At 42.3% G+C, this 15,936-nt stretch overlaps 1 protein-coding gene across 4 annotated transcripts in view; it reads left to right on the forward strand.

Moving 5' to 3' along the window:
* SUGCT (succinyl-CoA:glutarate-CoA transferase) overlaps positions 1-15,936 on the forward strand; it is a 992,617-nt gene that overhangs the window by 136,405 nt on the left and 840,276 nt on the right. For all 4 annotated transcript variants that reach the window (XM_066584998.1, XM_066585000.1, XM_066585001.1 and 1 more), the window contains exon 9: positions 14,167-14,262. In XM_066584998.1, coding sequence (XP_066441095.1) covers positions 14,167-14,262 — 96 coding nt within the window. The remainder of the gene's footprint in view (positions 1-14,166; positions 14,263-15,936) is intronic.

Genomic DNA, 15,936 nt, shown 5'->3' on the forward strand with positions numbered 1-15,936 from the left:
GTCAGGTCAATAGAAGCGCCGATCACACAGGAGGAATTGGCTCTCGCAATAAGGGATTCACAAACTGGGAAAGCTCCAGGGCCAGATGGGTTCCCCCTCACATATTACAAGACCTTTTCGGATATCATTTCCCCACATTTCCTACAGGCATACAACTCTGTGGCATCCGGTAATCCCCTCCCAAAGGACACACTGAAAGCACACATCACAGTCATACCAAAAGAAGGAAAAGACCCAACCGTTTGTCAAAATTACCGTCCAATATCTCTATTGAATGTAGATCTCAAATATTTACTAAGATATTAGCTAGCAGATTATCCCCCTTACTCCAACAGATAATACACAGGGATCAGCTAGGCTTTATCCCTCTGAGAGAAGCAAGAGACAATACCATTAGAGCTATTAACCTCATCCACATAGCTAAAAAATGTCCCTCCCACTATGTCTACTCTCCACAGATGCTAATAAAGCATTTGACAGAGTGGACTGGGAGTTTATGCAGGAAACCCTGCGACACATTGGCCTGGGGTCACATATGATGCTATGAGTTTCAAGCCTCTACACATCTCCATCAGCCTCGGTGGGGACCAACGGTCATATCTTTTCGTCATTTGATATTTCAAATGGAACGAGACAAGGCTGCCCGCTCTCGCCCCTTCTTTTTGTCCTTTGCCTGGAACCCTTTCTAGGGCATGTCCGCGCCAACCCTAACATATCGGGGATACAGACGGGAGGGGCCGTGCACAAGGTGGCGGCGTATGCAGATCATTTATTGTTCTTTCTATCAGCGCCACGTGTCTCACTGCCCAACGTAATAACCCAACTTAGAAGCTATGCCCAATTGTCCAACTTCAAAATAAATTACCAAAAATCGGCTGTACTAAATATTTCCCTACCTCAATCATTAGTAGCACACCTGAAAGAGTCCTTCTCATTTCGTTGGGTCAAAGAACACATAAAATACCTGGGTATACACCTAACCACAGACACGAAGGATCTTTACTTAGCTAATTATCCAGGGTTATTAGGTAAGATTAAAACTGACCTGAACGCCTGCAAGAACGGGTTATTTTCGTGGTTTGGTAGATGTTCAATTTTTAAAATGAACATTCTACCAAGACTGCTTTATCTTTTTCAGGCCCTTCCAGTCCATATACCATCAACATTTTTTAGACACCTGAATTCCCTAATGAACAAATTTATCTGGGCAGATAAACCCACCCGAATAGCTCGGGCCACATTGGTAAGACCTAAAATGGAGGGGGGTCTGGGTCTTCCAGACATAAAGGCATATCACCAAGCCTCCAAATTACAGAGGGTGGTGGATTGGCACAGACACGGGGATACCAAGCAATGGGTGTCTGTGGAGGGGGGAGCCTCATCCGTGCCCTTAATAGCGCTACCCTGGCTACAAGATGACTTGCCCCTGGAGATCAAAGATCACCCCACAATTGGCCCCACTATAAAGACCACTCTTGGGGTCTTTCAGAGAAAGGATTTCTCACCGGCCCCCTCTCCACTATTCCCAATTTTGGGAAACCTCTCCTTTCCACCTGGATTAGAGAACGGGCTATTGATTCAGGGCTATTGATTTTATACAAGAGGAAAATTGGCTCTCAGTCGAATCCCTAGCCAATGTCATGGTTCCAGCCACCCTTTCAACGTGGCAAATTCTTCAACACTTCCTTACATCCCTTCCCCAACCCCGAGGTTTCACCCGCCCAAAGACCTAATTTGAACAGTTATGTCTGGGGAAAGACCCATCTAGACATACGCTTTCACATATCTATAATCTATTGAATGTCGAGCCTGACTCGATAGCCCCCTCTTACATACAGAACTGGGAAAGAGAACTGTCGATTACACTCACAGAAGAGCAGAGACATAGGATTTATACATTCACACATAAATCATCTATATCGAGCAAAGTCCAGGAATCAGGTTTCAAGATCCTTACGCGCTGGTACAGGGTGCCCTACCGCTTACATGTGATGTTCCCTTCCGTTTCCCCTGAGTGTTGGAGGTGTGGAGGAGAACAAGGTAAAATGCTACACATATTTTGGGAATGCCCAATGTTGGCCAGTTTCTGGTCTGAAGTATGGCGGATCACCTCCAAAGTCCACATATAAAAAGTCTGTGGTACGCCATCTGGTAAACGCATCAAGAGCATGTATTCCTAGGCTATGGCGGCAGAATGTGTCTCCCTCAATTAAGATGTGGTTTAGAATGGTTAAAGAGATAATGGAGATGGAGGATTTGACAGCTTCAGTAAAAGGTACACAAGATAAGTTTCAGAAAACCTGGTTTTATTGGATCGAATTTCAGGATTCCTTGGAATTTCGTAACATATATAACTCATAAGAGCGCTAAAGAGCAGAATTACGCCCTTAGTACAGTTCAGAAAGGGACGCTGCAGTACGCCAAGCTCCTGCCAAATAATATTGGGACAAATGCAAGACTATGCTTTACGATGTACTCTTTCTCCCTTCTATTCCATTCCTCTTTTAGATTTTGATCCCCCCCCCTTTTTTTTTTTTTCCCCCCTTTCGTCTTCCTTTCCTATGGTTTGTTTTTCCATCTTACGCCGTCCTAATGTTACACCACAGTCAGCTGTTTAAAATTAGGAGGTTCTCCGTCACTATCACGATAATAGAGGAATATAGAGGGTACATGGGGTGGGTTGGGTTTAGGTAGAAGGGTGGGGAGGCATGGGTCGGGGACTGACCTTTAATGAGGGTCCTCTTACCTCTTTACAGGGGTTGCAAAATCCAGGACCAAGCATAATAGCAGTTCACATTTGCAATACCATAGGTAGTACCTGAACAGAGCCACCTCCAGGGGTTTATTGTACATGCTTTAATGTTTAGTACTTTGCCATAATCCAGTTGGGGAATTCTGCACCACTGGTTAGGTTGCAGGTTGTCATTTTCTTTCCATTACCTAACAGTGATTTAACTTGTTGTTTTGGAAAAATGTAAAATTCATAAATAAAGAATTTAAAAAAAAACAAAAAAACTAAAAATGGAAAAAAAACCCTTTTTTTAAGCTTTTTTTAAAATATGCATTAAAAAAATTAAAAATCCCACATATTTGGTATTGACACATCCGTAACGACATGTGCAATAAATTGAACGCGCTTATTGTCCTGCACGGCAAAAAGCGTTTAAAAAATGCTAAAAAACTGAGGCAAAATGCTAATTTTTAGCATTTTGCCTCCCAAAAAATGCAATAAAAGTGATTTTAAAAAACGTGTACCCCAAAATGGTACCAATGAAAACTATAGCTCATCTCGCAAAAAGTAAGCCCTCATAGATCTCCGTACATGGAAAAATAAAAAAGATATAGGACTTTGAATGCAGTGAGTCTAGAAAAAATAATAATTTCCAAAAAAAGCGTTTTTATTGTGGAAAAGTTGAAAAACCTAAAAAAAAATAAGAATTTTAGTATCGTTGTAACCGTACCGTCCCGCAGAAAAAAATGTAGTGTCATTTATGCTGTATAATTAACGTTTAAAAAAAAAACAAAAAACGAAAAATCTATGGCAGAATCGATGCGTTTTCTCTCCCTACGATCATAAAAAACATAATGTACCCAACAATGGTACCAATAAAAACTACAGTTCGCCACGCAAAAAACAAGCCCTTATACGTCCGCGTCGACGGAAAAATAAAAAAGTTATGGCTTTTGAAAAATGGAGATTAAAAAATCCCAAAAATCGTTGTGTCACTTCTTTAAGGGGTTAAAGAAGGCTCCCTGTGCGGTTTATTTGTGCAGGAGTTAAAGGGACTCAGATGTGAAGGGGTTAATAAGTTAATCTTTAGTTATTTCTGATCCTGATGCAGGTAAATTGCTAAGAACATAGATAAGGGCAGAGTTGCCTGTCATTTTGATACCCCCCTTTTTTCAATTTGAGGTTGTCCCCTTTAACCCCTATGACACAGCCCTTCCCCCCCCATTTTCGTTTTTCCTCCGCCCTTTAAAAAAATCATAACTCCTTTATTTATCTATCGACGTCGCTGTATGAGGGCTTCCTTTTTACGTGACGAGTACCCTATAATGTACTGAAAAACTTTGAAAAAATTATAAGTGGAGTAAAATGAAAAAAAAAAACCACATTCCGCCATCTTTCAGTGCGTCTTGTTTTTTACGTCGCACAAACTAAAACAAAACATAACTTTATTCTATGGGTCAGTACAATTACTACGATACCAAACTTGTATAATTTTTTTTTTTACTATACTACCCTTTTTTTTTCCAAAGATATTTAATTTTTTTCAATTATTTTCTGCGGTCATTTTGTGCAATAACTTTTTTATTTTTCCGTCGACGTAGTTGAGTGAGGGCTCATTTTTTACGAGATGTCCTGTAGTTTCTGATAGTAGGAATTTGGAATATTATATATGACTTTTTAATTGCTTTTTATTGCGTTTTTTTTCTGGGACACAGGGTGACTAAAAAAGTGCATTTCAGTCGTTCCTTATTTTTTTTTTCGGACGACATTAACCGTGCGGGAAAAATAATGCACTACTTTGACAGATCGGACTTTTACGGACGCGGCAATTCCAAACATGTATTTTTATTTTATGATTTAGATTTTTTAATAATCGATATGGAAAAAGCGGGGTGATTCAAACTTTTGTAACTTTTTTTTTTAACAATTAATAAAACTTTATAGATTTATTTTTTTTTCAACTTTACTTTAAAGTCCCCATGGAGGACTACAACCAGCGATGCTTTGATCGCTCCTGCAGTATGACATAATGCTGTAGCATTACGTTATACTGCCATTTGATAGGCAGTATGCTACGGCAGCCCTGGGGCCTTTCAAAAGGCCCCCGACTGCCATGACACCTGCACGGCTCCCCCGATCTCACCGCGTGGGGCCGTGCGGGACCTCCGAGCAGTGTTCGGGGGATTTAAATGCCGTTGTCAGGATTGACAGCGGCATTTAAAGGGTTAATATCCGCGAACGGCCAATCGCGGCTATTGCCTGCGGGTGTCAGCTGTAGTAAACAGCTGACGCCCGTGCTGTATGCAGAGAGGTCGCCCTGCGACCTCTCTGCATACATACCCCGACGTACATTTATGTCCTGGAGTGGGAAGGGGTTAAGGGTGATACCAAAGAAGGAGTCCTCTCCTCTCTTACACCAAGCAGTTGTCTCTGAATGTTGAGGCGCTCCTGAGCTGCTGCCATTAAGATATGCATCATGTGACTACATTGGCTTTATTATGGCACTTCGGTCATGTGATGCAGTATTCGGATAACTTCTTGGTTGGGGTTTTAATTCTTTGGGTTTCCGGTTTGGCGTTACCGATGGGATCTAAGTAGAGATGAGCGAGTATACTCGCTAAGGCACTACTCGCTCGAGTAATGTGCCTTAGCCGTCCATAAAGATTCGGGGACCGCCGCAGCTGACAGGTGAGTTGCGGCGGGGAGCGGGGCAGAGCGGGCGGGAGAGAGGGAGAGAGAGATCTCCCCTCCGTTCCTCCCTGCTCTCCCCTGCAGCTCCCCGCCCCGCGGTGGCACCCGAATCTTTCGGGACGAGCGGGGAGATACTCGGCTAAGGCACATTACTCGAGCGAGTAGTGCCTTAGCTAATATACTCGCTCATCCCTAGATCTAAGGCATCCTACTATTATTTAGAACTATCCTCATTTTTAGAGTAAGTGAGAGGAAGGAATTTCCTGATGTTGGTGTAATACTTAGATGATTTTTGTTTATGGGGTATTAGGGTAACGAGGGGTGCACAAGTCTTAGAGGGCATGTGGTCAGGATGGAGGATGTTGGGGTGCCGCTGGCGAATGGGAAAAATGGTATGGCCATGTACTTGGTTGGAGTTTTTAGGTATTCAATTGATAGCATTGTGATGGTTTTTCTAATTGCCAATGTCAGGGGTGTATAGTTATGGGTTTAATTAGTCAGACATTACGTAAAAGGGAAGATTACATGGAGGGAGTTGCGGCGGTTAGCAGATCGGTCCTGTTTGGCTTCACCGGTGATTATTATTGGTCGCAGTTATTCCCGCAGGTCATGTGTGGTGATGTGCGGTTTGAAGTCTCATACATCGCATGCGCAGATGTAAAGCAGGATTTAGTGGTGTGGTTGGTATCTGTGACAGACTTTAATGGCCAGTCAGCTTGGTGATCGCAGTTTGTGGAAGTGGATGAGTTATCATTAGGTGCTGACATCAGTGTATAATGGTTATGGAGTGATTGTTGGTCAGAGCCGGTCGGCAGGAGTTAGTTCGTAGTCAGATTATATCTAACATATAACCTCTTATTGAGGGTTAGAGATGCTCAGTGTGAGATTAATGCGGCTGTTATTTCATAGTTTTGTTTGCTGATGCAGCAATTCAGGGAAGAAGAGTCCAAAATTTAGGATGCAGCGCTCATAGAGCTCAGTTTAGAAGATATTGTCGGGTATGGCTTTCTTTCAAGATGGCATAATCTGGTACCTATTAATTCTGTTTTTCAGGTAGAGCGATTGATCAGGGGCTGTAAGGCAGTAGTGTACGCCGCTGATCAACGCTCTGCTATCACATTTAGCTTACTAGGGAAGTTGGTAAGAGTATTGCCTGAGGTGTGTAGAGTAGTATATGAGGTACAGCTGTTTAGATGTGACTTTGGGGCTTTAAGAATGTGTCAAACCATGGTAGCTTTATAAGAATGACAAAAAAAGACAAAATGGGTAAAGGGGTGTGGTTTCGCTTGTTTGCTCATTTTCATGAGAATATATGCCCGGTTAGGAATTTGCGGGCTTTTATGTGTCTATGCCCGCAAGCACCAGGTTCTTTGTTGATCCACTTACCCTGTTTCTCTGGAAATAAAATCTACCCAGAAATAAGCCCTAGCAGGATTTTTCAGGATTTTTGAGGATGCTTAAACTATAAGCCCTACTCCAAAATTAAGCCCTGGTTACAGTTACTGTAAATAGTGTCCAGGCAGCTATACATGGCGAAAGGAAAATCTTATGGAGCAAAAATTAGTAGAAGACCCTGTTTTTGTTTTCGGGGAGACAGGGAAGATGGAAAGTCATTATGTCGCTTTTAATGTAGAATGGTGCTTAAAATTCTTTACAGGTGTGGTTTTATTGAAGAAAAAGTAGACACATGGGGATCATCTCGTTTTAAGTTGTACAAACGCCCAAATAATATGGTGCACTAATTCTTTTTTCATTCTAGGAATTAAGAAAAGTATTGTGTGGATTGTTGGACACTCCTTTGTTCACTGGGCTTGGAGAACGGCAGCAGATCGCTGTTATGTCAAAAATTTGGGATTGTTCAGGTCAGAGTTTGAAATTTTTGGTGCGGTAGTAGAGGTGGAATAGATTAATGGCTGAACTGATGTATAGAGGGTCTCGTGGGCTTAGAGAGTCACGTGGGCTTAGAGAGTCACGTGGGCCCTGTCCAGATGTTTTAATTTTACACTTAGGGGTTAATGACATAGGAAAAGAGAACACATTGATATGTCATGGGATATTGAAAGGGAGAAGTGGAACATTAAAACAAGGTTCCAGATACAGTGATAGTTTTTTCAGATATTGTTCCTCGATTATTATGATCATTGCCGAGGTCTAGTGAGAGAATTCCGAGAAGGGTTAACCCGGTGGTAGAGAGCTCCATGCCAGGAGTGGATGTTTTCTTTTTAGACATGCTGATTTGGAAGGTTTTGTTCCAGGCTTCCATAGGAATGATATAGTATACTTGTCAGAGATTGCGTTGGATATTTTTATTATGGAGTTGTGTAGATGATTGAGGAGGCTGCGGTTTGTTGGGGGGGAATGTCATCAGTGGATGTCATGGCCTGGTGGGGGATTGTCGCCCGCATTAGGCGGGTGGGCAGGTAAACTTGGGGAGTTTGGTGGTGGTAAACTCGTGTCTGTAAGACAGAGTTTACATGAAGTGTTATGGTTATTGATTGGTTAATAAAATCGTGTCGGTAATACAGAGTTTGCTGGAAATGTTCTGGTTATTATTGGTTACATCTCTCCCCAATGTTGGTAACCCCGTTAATAAACACTGCGGCCTTATTTATCCAATATTGGTGTCTGTGATTTATAAGAGTTTGGTAAGGTTTTACTAAAGCGTAAGATTCCATATTATATTTGTACAACAGGAGACTCATGTCTCTCTTGAGCCTCGGCTTATTATAGGTACTAAAGTTAGATAAGAACTAGATTTACTTTGCACTAATAAAAACTGCTTAGGATGAATGGGAGGAGGGCACAAACTAAGACAAAGGCCTCCTGCACATGGGCGGAAATTCCGCAGCGGGATTTCCTGCAGAATTTCCGCCCGTGGAAGCTGCCATAGGATTGCGTTAGCAAATGCAATCCTAGGCAGACGGACGCGATTTGTCCGCGCGAAATCTCGTGCGACAAACAAATCACGGCATGTGCCCTGCACAAAAATCTCACTCCACGGCCAGCGGCTCCGGTCTGCACATGCACCTCCTGCCTGAAAGCCACCACATCAAGCAGCCGGAGCCGCGGAAACAGGTGAGTATGTGCTCGTCCCTGCAGGGGCGCGGGACGGGTCTCGCTGCAAGAATTCTCGCAGCCGGATCCGACCCGGCCGTCTGCAGGCGGCCAAAGGCAGTATTTTGTAGTTTGCAAAAAAGAAGGCTGAGAAGAGACTTAGTACCGGTCTACAAATATCTGAAGGGCTGTCACAGTGCAGAGGGATCAGCCCTATTCTCATCTGCACAAGAAAAGACTAGAAGTAATAGGATAAAACTGAAAGGGAGGAGACACAGATTAGATATTAGCCAGTGAGGGTGATCAATGAGTGGAACAGGTTACCACGGGAGGTGGTGAGTTCTCCTTCAATGGAAGTGTTCAAACAGAGACTGGACAGACATCTGCCTGGGATGATTTAGTGAATCCTGCACTGAGCAGGGGGTTGGACCCGATGACCCTGGAGGTCCCTTCCAACTCTACCATTCTAGGATTCCATGACTAGATGTGGATGTTTTTATTACTTTCCAGTGACTCAGCAAGTTGCTATAAATTATATACTCATTTTTCTAATGCGTTGCATATTGGATGAATCGCTTAGTATTTTGCATTAAATTGCCTTTAGTCTGTTTTCTGGTATTGGAATCCTATGTCTGTTTTTACTGTCTGGCCACTTGACATTTTATCTTTAATTTCCTGATCAGACATTAGTTGATTTGGGCCAGAATTGGAGGAGACTGCTCATCCTTTTATATTAATACAGAATCTGTGCAGTATAAATTGTTGAATTCAAGCCATCATCTGTCATCTTCATGGAAATATTTTACTCCTTTAATTTGATTCTTTTCAGGATTTTATTGATTGTGTTGGTTAATCGGGTTACCACATATTCTCTGTCTGCTTTATCTATATTTCTGCCATTATGGCCATAGAATGTAGAAGGTTGTGTAATACGTAAATGTATGTAGCCATGTTTCTGTTGCTTTTTCAACTTGCAGCTTTTAGAGCTTTATTAGAGATACTAGCTATATTTATAAATTCTGAAATGTATTCTTTAGGGTTTTTATTCTAAATTGTAACACTTTTGCTGGTATGGGTTTTGTCCGGGGGTTTAAAGTATATGTGCCATTTTGATCCCACCAAGCACCAAATTTGTAATATTCATTGCATTGAGAAGATTCGAAAGATTCCAATGCTTTAATTACCGTATATACTCGAGTATTAGCCAACCCGAGTATAAGCCAAGACAGTAAGTTTCAGCACAAAAAACTGGGAAAACGTATTGACTCGAGTATAAGCCGAGCTATACTTGAGTATATACAAGTAAAAACAAAAAAACCTCCATACTCACCTCCCAGCTGGCATCTGTGTCTGTGCGACAAGCTGCTTGAATTCTCCCTGCTATCATCCCCCACCGTCCTCTCTGCTTGGCTCTGTCAGTGCTGTGTAAGTAAGCGCTGTGATTGGATTGAGCGCTCGATCCAATCACAGCGCTTACTTACACAGCACTGATGGCAGGGAATTTGAAAGCCGAGCAGGGAAATGACAGCGGGAAGAATTCTAAAGCAGCTTGGCTGTGAATGATCGAGCACCGGCTGTGATTGGCTGACGCTTGAGCCAATTACAGCTCTTACTTACACAGTGCTGACGGCGGGAGATGACAGAGCCGAGCAAAGAGGACGGTGGGGGATGACAGCGGAGAGAATTCAAGCAGCCTGCCGCACCGCCGCCAGAGACACAGACGCCGGCTGGGAGGTGAGTATGGAGGGTTTTTGTTAAGCCTTGCCTGACTCGAGTATAAGCCGAAGGGCGCTTTTTCAGCACATAAAAATATGCTGAAAAACTAGGCTTATACTCAAGTATATACAGTAAATGCTCTAAATAGAAAGTTAGGAAGCAAAGTTTTCAAGTATGACAGACTGTATACAAGTATCTGCTGGGCATGTCCATGGCCATGAGGTGTCCTTTCTGTTCAATAAACAGCTGCCATGTTTGATTGACATGCTTCCTTCGTACATCACATCAAGCCTGGACCAAGGGCTCCTGCACACTGGCGACCGGAATATCGCTGCATTTTTTTTCAATGCGTATGTCAATAGGACTTTCTAATGTTAAAAAAGCATTGCACAAAAATCGCAAGTTTGTGCTTTGCAATTTCTGTGCGATGCGTTTTTAGAACCTTCTATTGACATTTGTGTTAAAAAAAAAATGCAGTGATTTCCCGATCACCAATGTGCAGGAGCCCTAAAGACGAGCAATATTATTATTTTGTCCTTTTATCCTCCTTTTCCCCTGTCCATTCTTGAAAGACTTGCAAAGTAAAGCATAAAAAATAGTCTGTGTTGGAATTGTTAAAGGATCAGATACCCTATTTAGGCTCTGTTCACAGTGTTTCAACCACGCTTGGGGTAATGTTGTAGGAATAGTCCCAAGGCATGTCCTGAATATTTCCATAGAGCCCTACTCACCTAGCTCATGCCTAAAGAGTGTGCTCTTTGCATAGAAGTGATGAGTGGAGCGACTCCTATTAAGGATGTGTTCCTAATATTCAGAATAGGTTTTTGTAGTATAGTTAGTATGGTGCTGCCACTCCATTTACCGTCACCACAGCTAACGGGGCATAGAGATGCTTAATTGTAAAAAAGAGAAATATGATGGACCGAGGACACAGCCCTTGTAATGTAAAGCACATAAAAGAAAAGGGATTAACTCAAATTCTTCTTTATTAATTAAATGATAGCCAGCACAAACAACGCGTTTCAGCGATGCAGCCCCTTCTTCAGAAATGGCCGGAAAGAATACAGGGATGTTACTGGATATTCATGTCCTTTACTCCCAGAAAAGAAGGAATAGATTAAACAGACCTGTACACATCATCATACCTGTTTTTCACTGCATAGGAAAGTGTTGTCTGCTAAACCTTCTTTTACAGATAAATATGATTTAAAAATGTATATCACGCAGTACATTCTTTTTGTTTTACAATGGGAGCCTATGGGCGACATATGGGACTGTATACAGTGGCATACGTTGCCACTTTCTGTGGACAGTATTTATTGGAAAATACTCTCGATATATGCTTCAGATGGGAAGCAAAAACAAAGTGTCAGTAGAACCATTCAAAGATTCTGGTCAATTGGTATCACTAGCAAATTATCAGTATATGTTACCAATATTGCTCAAGCATTTTTGTATAATAGATAGTTGTAGTATTGTTTGGGAGGTAGATTACAACTCTAATGCTACATTTAATTCTCTTCCTTTCAAATAACTCTTGTAGTACATATACAGATAATGAGGTTAAGTTCCTCAGCATATCTAATTACAGGATAATTGTGCTATTACACGAGTGCCTTAAACACACGTATAATAGCACTAATTGCTGGGGGTGCACCTGGACTTGCAATTCCCTGATAATTGCCAGGCTGAACTTGCAAGTTCCTATTCCACAGGCCCATCAAATTTACACAGTGGCGCCCGGAAAGGAACCACTAACTTTAGTCAGACAGAGCAAACAGAGACCAAAGATGCAAATATTAGTCTCCATTTGATATAGTTTCCGTTTGTTTCTTTCCTTTTTGAAGAGCAATCTAGAGTAGTCAGTGACGTTACTCTGCCCTTCAAAAAATGATGGAAAGGAACAGAAGTTTGCATAAAAGTTGAACTTTTGGCTAATTAAAGCCGGTGGTTCTGTTCCGGGCTCTGAGCTTTTTTCAGTGATTTACATGGCATTTCAAGACAAGAAGGAACAGCAGAGGGTGGAACATGTAGATGCAGCCTTATGGTCCTTTTACATGGGCCAATTATTAGAGCTCAGCGTTCTTCAGAACACTTGTTCGCCCGACAATTGGGCGATGTAAAGAGACTGATAAGCCAATGAACATGCAAACACTCGTATTAGCAATCGTTCGTCTTGATAAGCTTGTTCTCGGCCCGTTTAAATAGAAAATGAAACAAGTGTCGACTGACATGCATGTTGATCAATCTTGTTATATTAGGCCGAGAATTTGACCCATATAAAAAGGACCATTAAAGGCACCAATATTCCAAATAGCAGCCCTAATAATGGAGGTCAAATAGACAATTATTACTTAAGAAACATTAAGGCCGCCTGCACACGATTTCCGCCACTGAAAGTTTGCATAGGAGTGCATTACAATACGCACTCCGCGGCATGTCCTATTTTTGTGCGGGGCACGCACTCACCCGGCCGCCGACTCCGGTCTGCGCATGCGTCGGCTGCGCCGCAGCCGGCACATGAAGGAGTCGGGGCCGCCAGGCGCGGGTGAGTACGCGCTCGTCCCTGCAGGCTCTCGGGTCGGGTCCCGCGGCGGGAATTCTCGCTGCCGGATCCGACCCGCTCGTCTGCAGGCGGCCTAAAGGAAGTCTCTCAAAATACTTTTTTCCATATCAGCGCAATATACTTTGTGCAACTTAATGGGGAATGAAACAGCACCTTTATTTTTTCCAACTCAGGCTCCCATCCTGATTTATCAGCCCAGAAGGGCGGTATACTAATTAGCCGCAGACTGGCGGTTGACTTCTGCAACTAGTCTGGGCTTTTCCCTCCCCTCTTCCACTACAAAACGCGCCCTTCTTTGCTGATTGATGTTATGCGTACCGCCCAAGGCATTCCTGCGCTGGACTGAGGGATCTGGCACATGCACTTTAACTCCCTCTCTGGCATGAATAACCTCATACACATGCGTCATAGGTGGAATACACCTTGTCACCAGCGGCCAGAGCTGAAGATGTCAACCAGCAAGTAATGGGGCATTGCATAGTGGAAGAGGGAGAGAGCTCGGACCGCTTCCAGAGGTGAACCGCTCATTGGACGGTCCACAGCTAATTATCAAAAAACACGGGAAGCCTTTCTGGAGTGATCTCTCAGGATGGGAACCTGAGTTGTAAAAAATAAAGATACTGTTTGAGTTCCTGTTAAGTTGCACATGTGAAAGTATATTGTAAAAAAATATGCTGACTTCCTTTAATAAATGTAAAGAAATAATCATTTAGTAAAAATTTCCTGCGCTCACAGAACTCACTTAAAAAGGCACAATATGTATATTCTCAAGTAAGAGGAAACTTACTTTGAAGGAGGGGGTTATGGTGTCCAATATCCCCCCTCCTATTTCCAATATATCTGATATAGCCACCAAGGATTTGTTCTTCAGCCGAGAAATTACTCCTTTTTTCTTTATTAGGTCGGTCTTTACAATCCACCATACAATGGTATATTGACAACGCGTTTCGGCACTTAATGTACCCTTATCAAGTCATAAAAACATATACATTATATATGGGGGCACCTTTGATGGACCCCTGAATATTTTCCAGCAGCTCTCCCCTTTTGAGAAGGGGATTATTTTGAATACAGAACTGCAGAAAGTTTGCATTGAGGTGAGACACCTGGTTTGATACATCAGAAATCCGTTATTGATTTTTTCTGGGATCTATCTTTTCTCTGGCGCTTCCTTCTATTTTTTATTGTTTCCTTTAATAAATGGATCTGTCTATTGTCCTGTGTATAAATAGTCTATTGTGTCAGTAAGTTCCTTTGAGAGGAACTTTTAAACTCCCTGAACATAAAGCTGCTATAGTGCCTAGGTAACACGACCATGCCTAATAATATGTATTTGTGTTCATGTGATAAATTCAGTTTCATGATGTAAATAGTTTTTAACATGCAGTGTTTTTCTATTGTGTTGGAGGTCGCTTGTTTGACTCACGTAGCTGCAAACTTCCTTAATGGAGGGATTGAAGCAAAACGTTGGGGGACAGCACATGGAAGCATTGTACCATATCAGGTAGGACTCTAAAAAATCTTATACTATTGTAATTTAGAGTATTACTTCTCGCACTTCAAAACCATCCAGCAGAATTATATTCTTTAATAACATTTGTGACCTTAATACATTGTGCCAATATGTTGAATTCAACTGTCTCCAAGCCTGAGTAGCTCTTGAGCACTTTCAGATGTTGCTGGTTGCATGGTTTATATACTATGTAATATTATGTTATAGATTTGTATTTCATATTCATTCTTCTCCTCTGTAACTTCTTATTGGATTCCACATGCATGTTTGTTCTCCTTACTGTTCCTCCTTATCTTGGTCCTGTGTTCTAGGCTGATTGCTTCCTTGTTAGGTGCTTCTAAGCTTGCATCTAATGTTGCCTTGTTCCTGGTCTTACTGCATACTCCTGTACTAAATTTCAAGGTTTTTGGACACTGCTCCTGTTCTTTAATTCGGATGTTTCTGCTATTGTCATGTGCCTGTTGCTTTTGGCATCTATTAACCATTGTACCCATTACATACTAAATGGGAAACCACTGGGTAATACTGACATGGAAAAGGATTTTAGTTAACTGTAAGCTTAACTTGTGCAACCAGTGTCAGGCAGCAGCTGCCAAAGCAAATGGGATTGTGGGGTGCATCAAAAGATGTCTAGCGGCTCATGGCGAGAACATTGTTCTTCCTCTTTACAAGTCACTCGTTAGACCACACGTGGAATATTGTGGATAGTTTTGGGCACCGCTAATCAAGAAGGATATTGTAACGTCTTACTGACGCTGCATAGGAGTCAGGGTGTACTAGCCATGCAGGTCACTAGCGAGTAGTCAGGATTGCCAGGAGTTATTATCACAAAGTCTCAGTTGCAATATAAATAGATGAGGCAGAAAGAGTAGTCAGATGGAAAACCAGAGGTCAGCAACAAGTAATCACGATTTGTAGTACAATGGGTGAGGTGGGTAACGTAGTCAGGAGGAAAGCCAGAAGTCCGTATCGGGAAGTCTTGTAGCAATAGTAGGCAGAAGAGAAGCTAGACCAAACGCTGTGGAGCAAAATAATCACACAACGCAGGAATGTCAGGGCCAGGCTTTTATACAGGAAGAGCCGCCGGTCTGGGAACAGGAAGTCCTAGGTTTCAATCCCGATTGATATATCAGAGCTTGAGCAGGTACAAAGGCTAGCAACTAAACTAATAAATGGAATGGGCGGACTACAATACCCAGAAAGGTCATCAAAATTGGGATGATTTAGTTTAGAAAAAAAGACAGCTGAGGGATGACTTAATGTATAAATATATCAGGGGACATTACAGAGATCTTTCCCATCATCTATTTACACCCAGGACTGTAACAAGGGGGCGACCTAATAACTATGTATAGCTAAATCAGGGGTCAGTACACAGATCTCTCCCATCATCTATTTATATCCAGGCACTCTAATAACTATAGTATAGATATATCAGGGGTCAGTACAGAGCTATTATCTATTTCCTAGAGAACTGGACTGACTTTGCTGTCCCCTCTACCATGGGGACTGGCTGTATCTCAATGGGTAGGGCGCAGCCATGCTGTGGGAGAAGATGGCTAGAAGGTTGGAGGAGTGTTTAACCCCTTAACGACCAGCCCATAGTGTTTTTACGTCCTGCCCAAGTGGGCTTTATTTTCTGAGGACGTAAAAACATGCGTCCTA

The sequence above is a fragment of the Eleutherodactylus coqui genome, chromosome 12, assembly GCF_035609145.1.
Source record: "Eleutherodactylus coqui strain aEleCoq1 chromosome 12, aEleCoq1.hap1, whole genome shotgun sequence".
NCBI classification, from domain to species: domain Eukaryota; kingdom Metazoa; phylum Chordata; class Amphibia; order Anura; family Eleutherodactylidae; genus Eleutherodactylus; species Eleutherodactylus coqui.